Below are 21,861 nucleotides of genomic sequence, written 5' to 3'. Positions count from 1 at the left end.
TATGGACAGAATTTTGTAAGCTCCAAGCTCCCCATGTTCTTCAGCAAGGAACTGGATCCTCTGTGCTCACAGAACCACACACTAAGAAATTAAAACTTGCTGTGAGTTTAAGTGGCCTTGAAAAACCTGATTCTGCCATGTGTCATACCAGAAAGCCACTTCCTTATAAACCAAAACAAAGCCATGGCACTCCTCCTACCAAGCCTGCGCTGAAGTCTCTCTCCCCGCAGCACGGAGACTGCCAACAGCCTTCTACTTCCATTCTCTTCTGTACCACAACAGGTGGCACAGCTGGGAGGAAGGGTTTTTCTGTCTATTCACCCATCACCCTCCTACCTGCAAAAGGAGGAGGCAGTGATGCCCTGGGTGTGACTCATGCAGTTGGCACAAGGATGTGGCTGCACCTTCCACACCTTGCTCTTACAGAGGGCACCCCTTGCTTTCCCATCTCATTTCCAGAAGAAGGAAGCACTGTTTGGGCTTAATACTGGGATTGCTGCTGCTCACGAGATTTCCTTCTCATCACAACACTTCCATAAATACAAAGGGTGAAAAGAAAAAAACAGCAGAAAAGAAAAAACAGCAGAAATCTGTTTTGCGTCATTTGTTTCTGGAACTGATTGTTAATAAAACCAAGGGATAATTGAGTACAGCAGCCATTCCGAAGACAAGGATATATATATATATTTGAGACTACCTCTATGTTCTGCTTGAAAAAAAGCAACAATTGGCCACAAATGTCACTCTGTACAGTTTGGGGTGGATCTGAGAGAACAACGACTGTTACACCAACACCAGAAAGAATGAGGGTGCCTATCAATGCAGTGGATATCCCTTAGGAAACCCATTCTTCTCAGCAAGACTGCAAAATCACAGAAAATACCTTAATTCTGAAAGTGCCCAATTTCTAAATAAAACATGAGGCGTGGAATAAAAGATGCATAGCAGATGCAGCACCTGAGAATTAAATCAGGAACGCAGCAGCATGTGGCCCAGGAAAAGTGTATTGTTGGGTAGAAAAACATGAGAATTAATAAACTCCCTACAGGAGACCAAATTATGACAGCGTTTTCAAAAAAAATGTGGACTCCTAAACCTCTCCCATCTTGTCCATTTCCAATAGGCAGATATGAAATAAAAAAAGCAACGATACCCTGAAGGTAGAAATAGGAGGAAAGCAGTGAATTCTTACTTTGCAGTAGTTTCTTCATCGTATTTTGTTTTCAGATCAAATAGTTCTGTTCTGGTTTTTTCCAAGGCTAAAAGGCAAAAACATGAAGCATTACACCGCTGTAACAACAGTGAAAAGCAAGAAGACTGTTCCATTTTTTAAATTCAGCCATAAATAAAGCTCTGTATCTCCCAATGAAAAATTCCTTGCTCTGTCTTCTTACCTAGGCAAACCATTACGACTTAGTGGAAATTTATCTTTTCATTCTTCGTTTTCTTCTGGTATTACCTCTACATTACAAAAATTTCCAGATTCTACTCTGCCTAACAAAGCCAGACGTTATTCATTTCTTATTAAGCCAGCTAAACTGCTCATTCATTTGAAATATTTACTGCAATAATTCAGGCAATACAATTTCTTGTGTTCTCGAAGGAAACAAAAACAAACACATCCTGACCTGGAATGTGTAAGAGTGCAGTGATGGACAGAAATATTAATGGCAAGTCATAGAACAGGCAGGACACGCTAGGAGATACTGGGCTCATACTGAACCCGGCCCACTATAAATATTTATCATAGATCAGAAATGTGTGAAACCAGAGCAAAACACAACGTGGATGAAAAGTTCCATGGCCTGTTTTCATTGCTGTGATGCTCTAAAGCTGTATGGGCTTTGTGCTTGGCTGTGCCCACTGTATTTATCAACAGACTGGCTGCAACTCAAGTGTTCATTTAAGGTGTGAAGCCCCAAAGAAGCTCTGATTCACGAAGCACGTTCGAGCTCTGCTGGTTCACACACAGTTCTGACTTAGTGGAGGATCTCTGTCCTCTCACCTCCAGCCTGAGCATTGGTATAGGTCAGAATAGCGATGCCAAACCTGTTTGCAAAGCTTGAACTTTGTGTTCGGCTTCCTCCAGCTTCGAGGCTGTTGACATCTGTGTCTCCTGCAATTTTCTGTAAACGGAAAAGAAGAGGTGAGAACAGAGCACGCAATCATGTTAAACAACTTACTTGTATTTTGCAAATTTGGAAGATAAAGTGATTAACTGTCTCCACCGTAATCAGACAACTGACAACACCACACAGACTACAAGGTGCTTCAGTGGGACCCATAAATCATGTCACATTGCAATAGTGTTCATACTTTGCAGTCCCACTTATTAAAATTTTAGCAGTGTAGCCACCTCATAACATAAGCTGTGAACATTATACAAGAGTTGACTGCTATATAAATGACAACTTCAGAGGAAGGTTTTCTTGAGCATAATTTGTTTTGGAAATGTCACACACATTAAGAAAATTGTCACCAAGCACCCTCTGTTGTACAAAGTTAGTACAAGGAGAATGATACATTTCCATTTTACTGTCATAATGAAGAAATTTCTTGCCATAAGTGATATACTGGGTAGATGAGGCAGCTGTTTCATCACAGCTATAATGGATGCCAATTTCAGTAATATTATTTAGCTACTTCAAAAAAAAAATCCCCATATTTCAAAACAAATTTCACATTGATATTTTCTCTATAACATAATCAGACCTTTAATATGCTCACATTTCTTATGACCACAGGCAGTATCTTCTGGTGTGTGTCAGCAATACACACGTTAGCATCATCTTTCCACACAGCCACTACACCCTTTGCTAACGGCTAAATGAAAGGAGTTACAAAACTCATCTTCAGAAGGGAGTTTGTCCAGCATCTCCCAGAAGACGTTATTTTTGTGACACTGCTTTTAAGATATTCTGCAGACTCTGGAATTGTGAAATGCCTTATAAAAATACCAGCATGTGACTTGCACTCTCTAGGGTACATACCTTTATTCTCCAACACAACTGACCAGGATGGTAACTATTTGCAGTGAGAAACATGTGACAGCTCCCTTCATCCCAAATGACACATGTGGAGAACAAAAAATCTCCCCTGTACATTCTTTTTTTGTTATTCGCTTTCTAAGACTTCAGATTTTGTTTTATATTTACGCACTTCTAAATTGCACTTGTTAAAGTCACTGCTTACACGTTACTTATGAGAGAGTAACCACACATACTGATGACCAGAAAAAGCCTTGTGTTCATAGGTAGATCCTACCCACACAGCTCTGAATTTAAGCAATCCATGTACCATCTAAAAAGCTCACATAAACTGACGGGCTTCTATGCTAAGCTGAACATGTTAGCCTCAATGTTACTGTTCCATGGGAGAAATAAAATCTCAAGGTAGGGAACTGAGCTTGAAAGAACTCCCTCTTATGACCCTTGGTCTCATCCAGATTTGTCTGCCCACTGACCTCTAAGCTTCAAACACTCCTTACTATTTGCAAAAGATCAGAAATTCATCGAAGATGCTTAAAATAAACTAAAAAAAACCAACAATAATGTTAAAACTAAAATACTCATTAATTTTAACACCAGAATATGCAAGCTGTTTTGAAGTACTAGTTCAGGAACGCAGTCCCCTTCTTAGACATGATCGTACAAGCAGGAGTGAAGCTCCTCTTGAGCACAGTGCACCATCTGAAATATCTCAGGGTTGCACCAATTGCACAACGACATTCTGACACAGCAAGTGGGCACAGCAGAGTGAATTACACTGCGAGCTAATGGAGAAAGATTAGTGTCACAAAGGACAATGCAGCCAGTGAAGAATAAAAGCAGGTTTGCACTCTTCCGAACATGACACCCCTCTACACAACGCTACTGCCAAGCAACAATCTGTCCTTGTTTTACTCCTACACTTTCACGATTGTTTTTCTGTGCAAAGTTGAGTATCAAATGATTCGGTGTCAAACACATAAATCACCAGAATCCCTCAATAAATGACCTGTCTCAGCACACCAAAGAAAGGATCCTGGATGGGAGGAGTACACAGAAAACCACATCTCTCTTTTCCTACAGTACCTACAGAGGACACACATGCACACTCACCTCTCCTTCTCCGCAAAATCATTTTGTAGTTTTTGTTCTTTCTCCAGAGCTATGTTCTCAGCTTGGTTCTTCAGGGTCTGTTCATATTCTCGGATTTTCTCTTTAAGTGCTTTTATTGTAACCTCTACAGAAAAACAATAGGGAAAGAATGAGTTTACATGGCTCCACGTGGCTCCACAACACAAGGCTTTCTTTACCCTGTAGGCTCAGTGTGTTTTAAACTTTAGCTCTTCAACTCTGACACAAAATCAATGGCTATGAGTCCCTTCAGAGACCTTTTACTCCCTAAATGTTAAATTGAACTTTAAGTGTTTATGTTGAGAAGGATCAATGCAGTTTGCTGGAAAGCAGAGAGAAGGTTTCTCTAACATGACTTAAAAAAAAAAAATCAATTCTAAAATATAATATCACCTTATTGACTAGTCTCGAATTAGCTCGCTGCTGAGTACAGATTAATAAAGTCCCAGTGTGGGTTTAAGTATGCATTTATACATAGGACAGTTAATTCACCTAACTGTGCTCGTGTAAAAAGAGGCAGTTTTACTATGGTTCATGCACAGATGCAATCTAACACTAATTGAACGCCTATCTCAGGTACAGCTTTGTTCTGCTTCATAACTGATGACAAACATGGCAGTTAAGATTTAACTGCAGTACTAACAACAGATCAGATGCAGCAGACACTCCGGAGCCCTTCATACTCCTGTTACTCAGACTGCCTTGTCATCCTCGCTGGGCTTCATGCACTAGCACCAACTATTACAGCTCTGTGAGCACACTCGTAGTCTTTCAGGGAAACTGAATAAACCCTCCTTTCAGAAGAAGGAGCTTCCTTGCATTTGCTGCACCTGGTGAAGGACGAGAGATGAGGCAGAAACCTGGACAGTCACTATGGGGCTGATGATGGACAGTGTCATGTGCGCCCTCATCCATTCCTACGTGAAAGCCCTCTCATCCCACCCACAGGAAAGGACTGAATCCTTACAGGGGCCACGAGAGAAAAAGCAGGACATTCACCAGAGTATGCTTTGTAACAATAATGGAATTTGGAAAAAGCATCAGAGTGCCAGAAGTCTTGCAGCTAGCAACACACTTCAGTGTGCTTACAGAGATGTGGCGGGTTAAAGGCATCCGCTTATTAGCAGCTGCCATTAACGATGCTTTGGAAGAAAAACATAACCTTTGGATATAAAACATTCCTGGTTCTGCAGAAATATGGGAGAAAGACAAACTCTGCCATGAAAAGTAAAGCCTAAGTACTCGGGAAAAAATATCTCAATAATACAACCAAAACCAAGCATAATCCTTTAAAAGCCTGCACTTTCAGACTTGACTGGGGAACCGTCCCAGCAGAGAGCAGATACCTGGCGATAAGGTCTGCAGGCTGGGAACTGCACTGAAGGCAGCCGGCCAGAGAGACCATGAGAGCAGAGGGAGAGTGGAGAAGTGACTGCCAGCACACCCGTTACTTCTGAATGAAGAGGTGGGATTGTGCTTGCCATGCAAAAATCAGATGAGTCTCATTACTGATTAATAAGCCATGAAAGGGACATGATGCTTTTTTTTTCTTTTCTTTTCTTTTCTTTTTTTTTTAAGGAGCAAAGAGAAATGCTTCTGAGATCTGGGAAATATGAATTCTGCTCTCCTGAATAAGCAAAGGGTGCTCCTTCACACATGCAAAAGGATGCTCATTCATACATACAAAGGATGTACTATTTGTGCTGAAGGTATCTTTGCTGCAAGTATTTTCACATCTAAACGTGCAAAAAATATTCAGGTATCTGAATAAGCACAGAATCAAATAAGCAGCTTCCATTTCAATAATCTCAAGGAAATTATTAGAGTTGCAGATCATCCATTCAGAACACCTTATCGTAGAAGGAAAGGGAGTACAAAAATTAATGCAAAAATGCACAAATATGGGAAAAAAATATTACTTTTGTGACAAAATCTGTTTTTACCTCTAGGCACAGACTAATCCTCTGCACTGTTCCAAGAACTAAGTGCCTTTTTGCTGTTCAGGTCAGCTGAAGCTTGTTAGCCACTGCCATTTATACCAGTTTTGGAAGAAGTTCTTAAAGGCATTGTACAGCTTGTATACAGCCCTCCAAACAAAGAGATTAACTGATCAAAGCACCCTTAGCTAACAACAGGCTTTTCCCTGGATATCTTATTAATGCCTGTTTGAAATAGAGTGTGAAACTATTGTGCTGGCGTCAAACACAGCGCAAACACCACAGTGGCAACACAGAAAGGAAGTCAGCACGCACAAGGGGAAGCAAAAACACCAGTTTGTGCAGTCTGTTGCAAGCAACTATGGAATCTGAGATCTACTCCACTTTCTGGGATGAATCCCTATGTCATGCCTCCACGTATGGGATGCACAGCCTCATGAAAACTGTACAGTGAGTTACAATCATTGTACATTTCCAGCACAAGACTGCCAGCGTGCAGCATTATGGTTCCCATGTAACACTGTCTGTAGTGCAGCCTGGATCTGTGCAGGCTGGGACCTGTCCTCCCCAAGGGCCATCCCTTCCACGTTAGTTTCATGTAGGTGTATAGATGCTCCTTCTGCTGAAAACGAGATGCAATAAATCCAACGTGGCTGCTAATGTTGCTTTCAAGCGTTACCCATTTGGGTGCAATGGCTCCATAGTCTAAGAAAGCTTCAATGTCTCCATATGTGTAGAAAAACCCCTCTTCTACGATCCGGAACTTAGTACTGAATATGAAAATGACAAGCCCCACGTACAGGGAAGCAGGCATACAACCAAGCAAAATTTGTTTCCTGGTGCAGGAAATATGTTCTTCTGAGATACAAGAAAACTTGAACAGTCCTAAAGACAAAAGGCTTTAAATCTACTAGAGATTTTCATGCATGTCCATCTACTCCAGTCTCTTGAAAACTTAATTAAACATAATTAGCTTGTTTACACTGTTCCACACTGTTCTTTGCACAGTTCGTACAGTAAATGTAAAGTATGCATGCTGAATGTACTCCAGCAGCATAATTCAGATGCACATGAAGAAAAACAGAGTAAAATTTCTATTTGTACAAGTCTGTAGCCATGCATGAAATACTGGGGTTTTTATTTGTGCATGGCAGTGTAAGATATGTGTTCTACGTGCACCCACGCGCCCGTTCAGCTTGATGTCAGCAGCAGCACAGCCTACATGTAACTTCAGCTGGTGGAGTCACTTCCAGGCAGGGCTGGAGGAGGCTACAATGCAGTAACAGCCTCGTTCTCTGATGTGGTGCTACAGAAACTTTTGAAGAACTCCAAGGAGTGTAACCCAAAGCCACACACGCACACAAATGCAGAAGTGGCAAAAAAAATGCACTACTATACTTTCTTTACTGAATTTCAAGGCTACTGCCAACTCAGCCCGTAAGAAATAAAACTGAATTTAATCCCAGTCTTCCAATGTCAGTATGCATTAAAAGCTGATAAATGAATACATTTGCAACCTACCCTGATTTTTCACCTCGGCAAATTCTTTGTTGTATTCCTCTAGAGTTTCCCTAAGTTTCTGGTTCTCTGTTTCAATATCGTGCATACGTTGAACCTTCAGCTGAAGCTGCTGTCCTAAATCCAAAGCTGGAACTGGATCTGAAAAAGAAACAGTAAAGTAAAACATAGGTACCGGTAACACTGAGCTGCAACTCCAGCAGCTCGGAGAACAAGCAGCCTTTTTTCTCTATTGATACCCAGTGACAAGTTTTAATTACTTTTCCGGTATGTTCCTCACTCCATCACCTACATAATTAAAATAAATATGGATAGTTAACTTCATCTAGGCTACCCTTCACACTGGGGTGTGTCTTCCTCACTGGGGCATTTACCCACAGGGCAGACAGTCACAATGCAACGGTGTGTGACAGCCTAAAGCCGTGTGTTTTTCTTTTCAAAATGAGAATTGTGAGGAAGAAAAGCAACCCAGACAACACCATCCACGGACAGCTGGCGTCCCTTACATACCTTCACCCTCACAGGAGGGAGTTTCTGACGAAAGCTCTGCCCTCCTGCACAGCTGAGCACTAAGAGGTCATTCGATTAGAGAGATGTAAGCTGCGCTTTGTCAGAGCGACAGGTCAATAATAATCGTGTGAATTTAATACCATAAATCTTGGATTTTGTGACCGGCGCTCCCCATTTCTGTTATACTTCTAATCGAATAAACATTAGTAATTCTTTTCTAAGTTCTGGCAATATTAATTCTCCGATGCCGGTTCCCCCCCCGAGGACACACCTGACACGCACACGTGTGATTTATTCTGGGATTTCTTCCCCATCAGGATAGGAAAACGCTGGAGTCCAGCGGGCTTATAAAAGATTATTGAATACATTTCTGTTATGGGCGCCAGCATCTCTTGTGGAATGGCTGCAAAGATTTAGTCTCCTGTCGAGGAATGCTAAACACCAAACTCGGCGGATCAACAACAGTATATGTTAGAGAGTTCACTTAATTTTCAACCACCACAGTCATTAATTTTTCAGACCACCCTCAGTCTCTGGAAACACATAATAAGTCTATTGTACCTCTGTTAACACATTAAGCATGAGCCTGTGTGTTTTTTCAATATGCCAGCATTGTTTCATAGTTTATAAAAGAATAGTACTGGGTTATGTTGAGCTCAGAGACGTTGTAAGTAGCAGTCTGCTGCATTTTGTTACTTCAGTTCTTCAACAGCTCATGGCATTACCCCGTTCATAATACAAAATCTAGGTTGCTTGTCATCTGCTCTCTGTACATACATAGTTTATGACTACATCGCTTTTTCATTTATGCTTTTTAGGCCAAATACTTTTCGTTATTATTATCTGCATTAAAATATTTATAATAAATCAAACTTAAAATGTTATTGCGGCAGAGGCAGTGGGGGGGGGGGGGGGGGGGGGGGGGGGGGGGGAACAGGTAAGGAATTGCACACCAAGTTTAAGTCACAGCGGTAGCACCAGTTACAGTCCCTACAACACGGCAGCGCGGCCCCACGCAGGCGCAGGCTGTCACAACATGCCCTTCTCCCACGGAGGTCCGCGACCCTTTGCGGGACCAACCGCTCCGTCAGCGCCATGCTGCAGAGCCAGGCCCGGGCTCATGGCACTTCTACAGCACAGCATTGAAATGCTACAAGGAAAGGAAGAGAACTTTACAAAAGTGTGAGCGCAATTTTACCCCCCTTTCTTTTTCATTTTTTACTGATCCCACTGTAAGAACGCCGGACACCATTTTGCTCCAAATACACGTGGCTTTTTTTTACTTTTAAATCAGACAAAAATAACACGGGCATTATGAAGTGAATCATGACAAACCTTTAGTCAAATCTGAGGTCCCTGAGCAGCTTCATGCACAAAATGAAAATGCTCACGATCTCATAATTATTCATCAGGACATGTATATTTAATTTAGCTCTATTAAAGGTTAATGTTCAAGTAGCAAAACAGTGGCAGAACAAACAAAATGTAAAAACAGTCTCTGTGCATTAAACTTCAAACTTTACCAGAGCCCATTTGAAGGACTGCTGGCCTGCAGCCACTGCACACAGCGCAGGACACGGCTGGAGCACCTCTTAGCCTTAGTTTTTAGCACAGCACGGCCATAAGATGACCAAAGCACTGAGCAGAGACACAAACAAGTCACTTCTCACGCCAAGCCTTAACGAGCTCTTTAATTTTAAAAAAAGCACACCTAAAAGGCCACGATTTCTGAAGAATTTATGAACACCAATTAATACGAAACCAGCAGAAACCCTATTTGAGTGGAGTGCATTTAAAAATAAATAAAAATACTCTGCTTTTCCCAATGCGTGCATGCATGAAGAAGCATACCTTTGTATATTAACCAGGCTTACAAAGTGTGTTTCATGTCATTTAACAGGAGGTCACTGAATTTTTAAACAAGCAATGGACCAAAACTTTCAATTCATTACACAAACAACAGGCACACATGTTTCAGACAAATCAAATGCCACTCGCTTATAGGCAGCAACAAAGACACAAATGCCTTTTCTGTAACTGCTAAAAGAGAAAAATCAGCTCAATTAACACTTAAATGTAGAAAACTCATTGCAAATTATTCTCCTTGTTCGGCTCTTATCTGGCTTGCAGAAGTTCAGGATCTCTGCATGGCACAAGATAAATAGAGAACGAGAGAAAAGACAAAAGGAATCAGCCCATGTAAAACTCAGAGCCCTCAGCACGACTGTTACTGCCCAGCAGTAAACGGTGGCGTCTGTTTTTATACTGAGTTCTGTACACATTTCCACCTTTTCCTGCTCTGTTCTGCTCTCCTCAGCCACCTGTTGCACCCTACCCCCACAGAGATGCCCTCTGCACTGTGTGTGCATACAGAGCCCCACACACCCAGACCTGATCCCTGATGAGCTGTGGGTGTCCCCGCTCATGGCAGGGGTGTTGGACCTGACGGCCTTTAAGGGCCCCTTCCAACCGTACCGATTCTGTGACTCTGTGAGGTTTCCCCACACTACCACAGCAATGCTGCGTTTTAGCACCAGCACTGCTGCTTTCGCTTCCCCAAAGACCTCGCTGAGCAGCCCAGAGGAGCTGAGTGAACACTGCCCCGCTAATGAAAACGTGAGCAAACAAAAAGGGCAACATGACATAGAAGGTAATATCGTCCATCAAACAAGCGGGGTGCAAAGCAGCAGCAGCACCACTTCCAGACCATCCTCATGCCATATGCATGCCCTGGCAATAAACCATTTTTGAACAGCAGTGCAAGAGAACAAACCATCAGTGCTGCTGCTTCTGCACATAAACAAAGCACCGCTTTCAAAGCAACCCAAAGGCAGGTCCTGATGAACCGCTGCTTTACATTATGAGCTGGATGGAGGCAGCGCGCACACCTGCAGCCTCAAACAGAAAGCAAGCCCGGTCTCTCAGTGGCCAACACCACTTCTAAGCAGAGTTTTGCTCTTAAGAACCAAATGCTCGCTCGGTGCTGAGCAGCACAAAGGCAGCGCCCGGTGACACAGCGGTGCCCTCCCCGGGCACTGTGGGGCCGAGCACTGACATCACACCGCTCACGTTGCGCCGGGGCACTCTGGGCTAATGTAATCATACGATTACATAATTAACCCAGCTGTCTCATTAAGAAAATCAACTGGAATTCAGGGCATAATTAGTCATACAGCAATTAGCATGCTGATGAGCAACTGATGAAAAGCTGTCTCGATATGGAGTATGCTGGGACCACCCTCGTTATTTAAGGAGAGGAGGGGAAAAGCTCCGGAACGTAACGCCGTGTTGGAGGTCGGCGTTTCGGAAGGTGGAAGCTCGCAAGTTGCCCGAACGAGCTGTCACGCGAGGGGGGGGGAAGAAACGCTGTCGGTGCTTAAATACAGAGAGAGAGACAGGAGCGCGCGGTGCCCGCAGCCCGGCGGGACGTTGGGGCCGCCCTCACTCAGCCCTTCCCGGCAGCCCCGGGCGGCGGAGGGGCGCGCGGCAAGGCCCGGCATGGAGCGCGCGGAGCGGGACGGGATGCGCCTGAGGCGGCACTGTGCGCGGGAACGGCCGCGCTCCCTCAGGCGCTGCGCGGAGGCAGCGGCCGCACGCAGCGAGAAGTCGCAATTCGCTGTTTTTAAAAAAAAGCACCCTTTGTGGAAGTGCGGTGCCTGCGGGCCCGCTTAGTTTGTTTACAACGTGGGAAGATCTGTCCGTATCTTAAGATGGAGCTCCTTTCCAAAACAAAGGGCTCCAACGCTCCCTCCTCACCAAGAAATCAAGTTATGAAACAGTGCCAAACTTCGGGGGCAATTAATATTTCATCCTGCCGTAATGCGTTTCCGAAGGTTTGGGTCTAAAAATAATCCCTTTCACAAAGAGCGTGGTTTTGTTGCCCGAGCCGTGGTGTAAGGCAGGCTTCCTCTGGTCGCTCACCAACACCCCCGCAAAGCGATAAGGGAGGGGAGACAAACAACAACTCCTCCTCAGCACGGCGTTATTAACGCAACTTTCACTCTGTTTTTGTTGATTGTCTTTAAAGCCCGGCGGTGCCACGGTGCTTTCACCACAGTGCCAAAGTTTTTGGGTTTCCTGCAGGCACCGCTCCGGGTCCCGAGCTTCCTCTGGAGACTGTGTCTGAAAATAACCTGAGAGCCTGCTTTGGAAAAAATAGTAATTACACTGTAGCTTTTGAATATTCAAACACCTCACAGCATACTTAATTAATTCATTAATTATTCCCCAGAAATTTCAGGGGTAAATTGATATAGCCTGGAGAGACTGAGACAAAGATCTCGCGGAATAAATGATAACTTTGCTCCCGTTCCCCCCTGAATCCGGCAGCCCAGGGACAGAGGAGCTACAGCCGTGATTCCTCTTGGAACAAAGCTCGTCATCTCTCCAGCTCCTCACCTCATAAAGAACATGAAAAGGTTCTTCCTTCTGTCAAGAATGAAGCACATTTTCTTACTTCCCCACCCCACAGCACCAGGATCTATCTACTCCTTTTATGTTTCCCATTTTTCATGGCGTTCTCCTCGCCCTGCTGCCCTCGGAGCATTCCATGAGGGCTCCACCAGCAATTCCCAGTGCCCATTTCCCTCACCAGTGAGAAAGCAAGCACCAAATTCTGCCAAGCCCCAAAAACAGCAGGGCGGAATTTTTCCAGCTCTGATGCAGCCCGTTCGAATAGGGATGACAAAGCCACAGTACAACAGGCTCTGCTCCCGCTTAATCGCAATGAAGGGGCAGTGGCAACACTCTGATGCCCACAGGGTCATCTGAAATGGTGTGAGATGCAATAGGGCCATTTTGGCCACAGTTCCATGGATCCTTTTGCCATTATGTGGCTCTTAGATTTGTGGGCCGTTATTTCAAAACATCCTCTTTCTGGTGAGCAACAACAGAACTCAAGGGAATGGCATGGAGCTGCATCAGGGGAGTGTCAGGTTGGGCATCAGGAAGAGGCACTGCACCAGGGCAGGTGGTGGGCATGGGACAGGCTCCCCAGGGCAGTGGGCGCAGCCTCGAGCTACTGGTGTCCAAGAAGTGTCTGGATAACACTCAGACATATGGTCTGATTTTTGGATGGTTGTTTGGAGCCATGAGTTGGGCTCAATCCTCATGAGTCCCTCCCAACTTGAGATATTCTGTCATTCTATGAGCCTTTTTTCATCTACCAGCATGACAACCTGCTGGAGGGACGCTCTGGCCTTGCACCAGGCAGTGAGATGCATCTCTATCCCAGTAACCAAAAGAGTCAAACAAGGCAGTGTAAATGATTGATTCCTTAATGAATTGTGTCTCAGTTCCCTTTATTTTCAAAGAAGGAACCAAAATTAATCCACGGAGAAGTTTTTAATATTCAAAGTGGGTACGCATAATAGGTGATACAAGATTTTATGGCACTATAATATGCCAGCTAAAAAAGGAGTGAGTTATAAGAGAAACCACTGCAGCTGAAAATGCTCCAGTTTGTCATTAATATTCTTATAATGGCTGAAGACATTGGAATTTACTGCTTGCACACTGAGCTCAATACAAAGCAAAGGGCATTTACAGAAAATCACTCATATGCTGAAAGTTTCATTTCTTCTGTTCTGAGATTATAAAAGAGAAACCTCCACTGTGTTTAAAAGCTCTGTATATACTCAGAGGGGTTTGCTCTGATTCCATTTCACATTCCTGCAGCCAAGGAAGGGAAAGTCTGATATTCCCCATCACACATGCACCCACATGCTGCCTCTTCTGCTCTGAATATGTAGCCCTGCTCCAGCTACCAGGGTTAGGGTTGTCCTAAGCCCAGTCTCTATAGCAGGAGCTTGCACAGGGTGCTGCAGCAGCACCTCCAGGCACAGGTGCCCATCACTGCAGGGCTCTCCTGTGCCCATTCACTGCATCCTTCCCCTTATCTGCACCTCCCCTCTTCCTTCCGTGCCTCCAGCCTACCAACTGAAATAGGGCTTGACAACCACACAATAAATTTTTCAAAGTGCATGCTTTAGGGATATTTCTTCCTTAGAATATTTATTCCAGCTTTTACAAAGGAATCTATCCAATTGTTAATTCAACGAGGAAAAATGGATGATAAAAGTACGTGATCAGACAAGCCCAATTGGAAGCCGCATATTCAAGTATAAAAGCTATTTTTAGTTATTGTGACACTCGTCTCAATAAGGATAAAGTGAGTGAGTATGAAGACCAGCAGCAGCCAGGACTTTGTGCCTCATCAGAAAATAACCACGTACCCCATCAGTGTGCCCTACCAGCACAGATCCCACATAGTATCTTATGCTGCGTTCCCGAGAGGCACAGCGCAGAACTGCGACCCCAGAGGGGAGGAGGCTGAAGTGATTACGAGCTGCTTCCACGTTGCTCAGTGCTGGAAATCCAGGGTAGCAGCCACTGACCCCAGAGAACCGCCTCTCCGAGTCTCCCCACGCAGCTCTTCACCCCCACCTCAGGCATTCTTTTCTGCAGAGGTCTGCAGAACAGTTTGTGGGAAAATCACCAATGCCTACGTTCCCTCATTTTTTATTCTATAGACTTCTCTTCCAGCCAGAACTGGGGCATTTTAAATATGTTTATATAAGTCTCTCTTTTTTTTTTTTTTTAACCTGGCCCGAACATGCTGGCAAAGCATCAAAGTGTCTGCCTTCAGATGGGATACAGTCACACACTACATCACTACCTGCAGCCACATGGGTTCACTAATTTTCACTCTTTCAAGTATTAACTACGTCCAATTTTCTGCTTAATTTTATCAGATTTTCAAGTGCGTTTAGAAAGACACCCTACTGCTCTCTCCGAGGTGGTGTATGCACTGCTGCTGCTGTCCATGAATAAGTTCATTTTGCTTCCTTTCCTCCTAGGACTACTCACTGTCACGCTGATTTGTTTTCTCTCTAACGTCGAGCAAAAGCACTCGTTATGAATATTCATTTCCACTGCAAAGTTAGGGGCAGCAAAAATACCAACAGCCCTTTCATTTTACGCTTCTAGCTCCAAATTTATTTACGTATATTTCATTTGAGAAAGGGTGATCATTTTGGCACCTAGCACTGTTTATCAAACCTGGAACTGCTTTGGATTTTTCACAAAATGTGTACCGGCAGCAGACGTTCCTCAGAAATGCTCCGTGCTGATCAGTCGTGATACACCACGAACTCGTACTACACCCTGATACTGCTCTCTCGGAGTTTCTGAAACAATTAACAATTAGCCGAATGAAAAGTACGCTGAGAATTAACTTTTGCATGCCATGTTTTGAGCATGAATTTCCTGAATTGTATTTGCTCAGCTCTCCTCTACAGGCACAAAGGCTCTGTGCTTGGCTTTTAACTTCAGCACACTGTGCAGCCTTCTGGTCATCTGGGTGCAAACAGTCTGTGCAGACCTTCTCCTATCAGCATTGGTATTAACCTTTACGCCTTCTGCTTAACATTATGCTCTACGAAACAATCCAAACAAGTCACATAATGTCCAAGAATACGACGACTTCATACGCATTCATCACCTCCAACATAAGCAAGAGATAACTTTTCTGAGACGAAATCTAACCTGTTTTTTTCTCATGTCACCTTTAATCACAGAACACTGATTGAGTGAGTGTTTAAATGGCAGTCTTCTCACAGCCCAAACAGCAAAGCAAGTGGCTAAATGGTAAATGATCACAAGCAAATGGAGTTAGGAACTGTGCTCCTTGGCAAAGGAATGGAGCTTTCCTCATGGGTGAGAAACAGACTTCTGCCTGTAGAAGTAATTCACTAACATTTACTTTAATTGATTACTTATTTTAAAAGAAGTTTGTGCTTCCTCAGCTAAATCACCCCTTGGAAAAAAAAAAAAAGCCCTGTGCTGTGTGGTGTGAAATCTGCAAGGCTGTGACTCCTGCAAACACCGCGTCCCTCCCTCCAGCCCTCCTGCAGGGCAGCCCGGTGCTGGGCACACGATTTATGGCAGCCAGGAGCAAGGGAAAGACTAAATTTCCACTCCAGCCATCTCTCATGGTTACTGCTTTTTATTGTTTTGACAGGACGCATTAAAAAAATTGTATGTTTCTTCTTTCTACCCTCTATTTTGTTTTACGCTGTCCTTAGTAGGGGCTCCTCTGAGCTAAAATGCACATTATGTAGCACCAAACTGATGGCAAATCTGATCACAGCAGACCTGTGAATAGTCTCCAATAAAAATACACACCCTTTTACACTGCAAGAGACATTTCGTTTAGTTCCTTCTTGATGACATTCAGATCAAGCAGAAATGTGCACCGTTTACACTTCAGCCCTAAACAGCTGCACAGTCCCACCAAACTGAGAGCAAGTCTGTGCTAACCTACCCTGCCTCTCCGAGCATGCAAATGCTGACAAACCTCCACCTGATTCCTTACTGTACCCCAGCAGGGTGTAAGGAGGTGTGGGACAGTGGCAGGGAGGCTGAGGGCTGAGCGTGGGACCTGAGCACAGCAGCACCCCAGTGAGCTCTCCCCAGGCTCAGGGCGCAGCAGGAGCAGGCAGACACAGGTACTGCTCCGACAGCTTCGGGCAGTGCTGCAAAGTGTGCACCGTTGGCTGTTCCAGGGAGTGATTGATGGCACCCAAATTCAGTTTAATTGATGCCACAGGAAGATAGAGGATTTTCTGTTTAAAGGCAGAAGTTGTTTCTTTTTGTCTACGCAGCAGCCATTCGTAACGGGAGTATTACTGAAAGCCAAGAAAATGAAAGTCTGGCATTGTGCAGTAATTGCACAGCAATAAAGAGACAGCATAAAGTGAAATTCAAGCAGTTTATGCAGATACTGCTGTCTGGCATTCACTCTGGTCTGTCCTTTAACCTTTACTTGAAAATCACAGTGAAGTTTAGTGTAAGAAGAGAAAAATATACGCCGTAAGTATCAAATACAATTTTTGAAAGGAAAATACTGAATTTTTAATATTGTTCATGCTTAATATTTTTTCTGTTAAAGCTTTAGAAAGAGTGAATTAAGAACGTACTGCAAGGGAACACTGCTCCTCCAAACACTTAGAAAACCGGGCTCCAGTTTCACTCTCAGTGTTTGCAAGATTAAGACCCTGAAAGCCAAGGGCCTAACATAACACGCTTATTCTGTACAATTAGAAGGAAGGCAATCGTGCACAGATGGCAGAAAGCCTCCTCAAAATACAAACTCAACCTCCCTTTACCTCACAATAAATACATTCACAGTATTTTTAAAGGTAAGTTGTGACAACCTTGCTGATTAGTGCAATTCATGTGGCAGCATTCACTTCTCTCTAGCTCTCTACTGCATACTGAAAGTAAGGCAATTAAATGAGAAAATTAATTCCATTAATTAAAAATGTTCAGTCTCAAGCACGCAGAGTGATCTGAGTGAGAATTACAGCTGTATAAACGCACATAAAGCAGAGTGTTTTCTGTCATATGTACTTCCCTTTAGGACAGATAGGTTTTGCAGCACCAACCAATGATAATTCTATTTTAACAGTAGCATAAAATTGGAGAGACGTGGAAAGGTTTATTTTATCTCTTAAAGAGAAAACCACTTGATGTACATAGAAATGAATACCGCTTTTCCCACAAATCCTTCACTTGGAGAGCCTGAGTGAGAACTCCGCTCCGAGTCAGGAAAGAAAATCATTAAACTTAGCTGAATCCATAAAGCACCATAGCTGGAGTTTCAATACAGATCATTGTGTACTAAAATTAAAATAGAAGCCCTTTTTAATTATATAAAGTGTGCACGTTATTACTGAAGAGAGGAATACAAGCTTTCCTCAAGAACCATAAAATTGGCTGCTGGGAATTAAACTTCAGCTGCAATTATTCTATGGTCCTATAAAGGATATTGAACGGCTGATAAAATTGCGCCCTTGTCATGTAACAGTGATGCTTAACGCCAAGCAACCACTGCAGCATTCCAGCCATAGCTTTCTCAGAACATCACAGCTCCCTTCTCACACCAAAAAGAAAACACTGCAGGACTTCGGAGAGAAACCTCTACCTAAATATCTGAAATACCAAACGGACAGGTCTGAAGATATATTAGCCACACAGAGGCAGAACAGCACATGCGATAAATTCATGCTGATGCCTTCTGTACAGGAAAGCCCTCCACGAAGACATGCCCAGTGTGGAAGGCTATCTGTACTGCACCACGAGTGCGTCTGCCTCGCTCGGCCCCACCGCGCTGTGACCATTACAGCGCTGTACATTCCTAATGGCTGTTTTCCTTCTTGTTCTATTATTTGTTGTAAATACTGAGTATGGGCTGTGCTTCCACACAGCTACAGGAGACTGGTCAGACTTCTGCAGAATCTGGAATGTGCTTCTGATGGCACTGGCATGCTCTGAGACCCACGGATGTAACGTGGAACTAAGACCTGCAGATATTTCTAATCCCACAGACTCCAGTGCACCCACAACTCAGCCAGGCCAAAATGTTTACATGGAGTCAGAATATCAAAGAAATACTTCTCTGACACTTAACATAAGGCATGTGCAGGGGAAGGCTGGACAAAGGGCTGTCACTGTGTACAGTGCAGTGCAGATTTTGCTCTTGCAAATAGAGAAGAACGTTCCTTTTCTGTAAAGCCATCTCCCATCACAGCATGGGAGGTATGTCCTACCTACTCCACCAGGCTTTAGCCTGACTCTGCTATTCCAATTCCAGCACCTGTGGTGACGCAAGGCTTCAGAAAAAAAGCATCTGAAGAACATCTGAAGGCTCCCATGGAATTCTAGTGGTGAAAAATACCCAAAGCACCAGACACCAGGTTGGCTTCCCAAATTACAGCAGGAAACAAGCACCCTGGGCCGGGCTGGGATGGAGAGAGAAAGGCAGTCATGGTCTGGGACAAGCACTGTAAGCCCCTGCATCACTCCTGCGATGCCCTTTGGAAGTACACACATTGCCTCTCCATGCATTTTTGAAATGCTTTTTTTTTTTTTTTTTTTAAACTGTGAAGCCTAATACATGAGTTGTTCAGAATCACACAATATTTTAATAATAACAATTGACTCATACAAACATTGAGAAGTCAAGTCAATGAACAGTTTCAAGAGAAGCCGTGAAATGAGCCTTACTTAGTTCCTTCCATTAGAAATAATGCTGGAACGTTTGGTTTCAGAATCAACACATAACTCATGTTTAACTTAGCAAAGGGAGAACAAACAGCCAGCAGCATTCACACCAAAATGCGCCACAAGACCTTCAGAGTAAGGAATTCATTTTCTTACCTGGGACATCAATTAATCTCTTATAAACATTCAAGAAGGCTGCCTCTGCTTCTTTGCTTCTTTTACCCAACGCGTCAATCTGAGGGAGTGAGGAGAAAGGTGTTAGACTTGGTCCAATACAACTCATGTACTCAGAGCTATAAGAATAAACGAAAACATAATACATAAAGAGGGAACTTAATCTCCAGTGTACAGCTCCTATAGCCTTGTAAGAGAATTTCTGCTATGTTTGTACTGAATGTAATTCCAAGTCCTGCTTCAGCACAACAGCAATCGATATTTTTAAGAACACTGCTGCCTGCTGTGATTCTTCACTTTAAATCTTAATACAAAGAAAGCAAGCCAGGAGCTGGCCGGACAGGAGCTCTCCTCAGTAACTTTCTTTTACCTCTAATTAAGATGTAACACAACGAATGGGATCTGTGTGCACTTCTGATGTCACGCTCTGCTTTCATTGCAGGAAGCATATTTTTCTATTATTTCCACTAAGCCAGTGAGAAGATGAAAAGATGCACTTTTGGGCACCCTCTGCTACTGAACACTAAACAGCTCTGAATCTTTTCCATGCAAAGACCCATGGAGACCGCGCTGCCCTGCGCTGCGGAGCTGACGGCAGGCTGCTCTGGCTTCATGTCTGTTCTTACTTTGCATTAATTCATGCAGTGCTCATTTAGGAAGCTGCCTGCTCAGGTAAGGGAGAATAACTACCTCCCACCACCTATTATTTTCTCTAAACTTGTATTTTCCTCCAAAACTTCACTGTGGAATGAAGGGCAGCTTTGTAGCTCTGACAATAAAGTATTCATTCCACAGCAACTTTTGGGGCTTTTTTTTGCAAACTTTTTCTTAATGTACTGGAAAATGGAGGACTTACAATTACTAAACACTGACAGAAACTACCCAAACCAAGACCAGTTCCACCGGATTGCTGCTCCAAAGCAGAGACAGACAGGGAAGCAGAGAGCCTGGCAGTGCTTTCCAGCAGCTTACTCAAATCAGGAAACTAAAAGCACGGAGATTATCGTTCCCATATTTTAATAAAAAGCAAGGAAGGATCTGAAGAACTACAGATACGAAGGCCTGATACCAATTCTCCTGCATATTTGAAAAGCAGCTAATATTCCGAAGCCATTTAAAGGTGCGTACGTCAACATGTACTAAAAAAGGAAGGTCTTGTCTGAAAAACGTCCTTGAATTCTTTAACCACTTACTGATTCGGCAGATAAGGCAGAAACAATGGACAGAGTTTACTGTCTCTGTGTCTCAGGAAAGTGTTTTATTGTGGTATTTTGCTCTGCATGCTGCCAGCCCGACGCGCCGCCGGGAAGCAGAGGTGCCAGGAGAGGAGACACGGCACGGAGCTGCCATCCTCAGTGCCACGGCTGTGCCGCGAGAATGGAGTGGGCAGGGGAAGGGGCTGGGGGATGGTTAGAGCAATGGAGGCAGGGAGCACGGGGGCAGAGCGCGGGACCTGCACGTGACTGCTGTAGATTAGTCTTATGGCTGAGAGTGACCTGCAGGGATCACTGCGGAGAGGATTAAGGGCAGAAAACTGAACCGTCAGGACAACTGTGGAAACTGCATGCGAGTGCGAGGTATAAAACCCTCCAGAAGCACTGCCTGTGCTTCCAGAGCTCACCAAGAAAGGCTGCGGGAGGCACCAGAACCGCAGAGGGCATCTGATGTGACGTGCCGGAGAGCAGGGGATTGGTGCTGGTGAATAACCCATTTATTAATTTCAATCCAAGCAATCACAGATGGACCGATGCTCATTAGGGAATGAGAACATAAGCAACTCAGAACATTCTTCACACGCAGAGCATTTGAAATGAGAATATGGAACCAAGTGCCAGCGCTGGAAAAGCACCGGGTCGCACAAATCTGTGCCTGAGAATCAGATGGGAGAGGGGGGGCAGCCACCAGAAAGGCTTCGGAGATATTTGCTGGGTGCACAAAGACAGACTTTGAAGGCCAGAGCACCATATGTCAGACTTCGGGACCTCTGCGTTCCCACATACAATTTTCTCTCGCTGCTGCTCAGCACAGTGCAGCCAAATTTAAATGACTATTATTAAATACAATTAGCATTGCAGAACGGATTCTGTACTGTATTCTGAAAAACTCATTTCCCCCCTCTAGGAAAAGCAAAACATTTGGACTAAATGCACTTCCATTCCTACGAAATAACCGAATGGGTCTGTTTTCCTATTACAGCTTCTTACATTTCAATAAAGGGCATTTGTACTTATGTTCTCCTTAAACATTACACGTGGTTTATTCACTCCTCGGCAGTTACACCGTGATTGAAGTATAAAGCAGAACTGAAACAACGTATTCTGAGGAGATCAGAGACTTTCTGACGGAAGCGGTTTGTAAATCACAGGAACTTTCACACCTTTGCTTTTTTCCTCCCAAAATTCAGGACCAGAACTCCAAGCAATCCCACCAGGCAGAAAGCTTTCATTTATTTTTTTTTTAAAGTAGTTAAAAATCAGTGAAGCTGCCTGGTTTAAAGTTCTATTAAAAATGAGCTCTGCAACTACTTGATATCTTAAAGA

At 43.8% G+C, this 21,861-nt stretch overlaps 1 protein-coding gene across 8 annotated transcripts in view; it reads right to left on the bottom strand.

The window, feature by feature from the left end:
- CUX1 (cut like homeobox 1) overlaps positions 1 to 21,861 on the bottom strand; it is a 227,015-nt gene that overhangs the window by 112,144 nt on the left and 93,010 nt on the right. For all 8 annotated transcript variants that reach the window (NM_001290201.2, XM_015295631.4, XM_015295633.4 and 5 more), the window contains exons 4-8: positions 19,304 to 19,382; positions 7,577 to 7,714; positions 4,101 to 4,224; positions 2,050 to 2,126; positions 1,193 to 1,259 (exon numbers count right to left, since the gene is read on the bottom strand). In NM_001290201.2, the coding sequence (NP_001277130.1) occupies positions 1,193 to 1,259; positions 2,050 to 2,126; positions 4,101 to 4,224; positions 7,577 to 7,714; positions 19,304 to 19,382 (485 nt within the window). The remainder of the gene's footprint in view (positions 1 to 1,192; positions 1,260 to 2,049; positions 2,127 to 4,100; positions 4,225 to 7,576; positions 7,715 to 19,303; positions 19,383 to 21,861) is intronic.

Source organism: Gallus gallus, chromosome 19, assembly GCF_016699485.2.
Source record: "Gallus gallus isolate bGalGal1 chromosome 19, bGalGal1.mat.broiler.GRCg7b, whole genome shotgun sequence".
Lineage (NCBI taxonomy): Eukaryota > Metazoa > Chordata > Aves > Galliformes > Phasianidae > Gallus > Gallus gallus.
The sequence above is the reverse complement of the archived record's forward strand: the minus strand, read 5'-3'. Positions and strand labels throughout refer to the sequence as shown.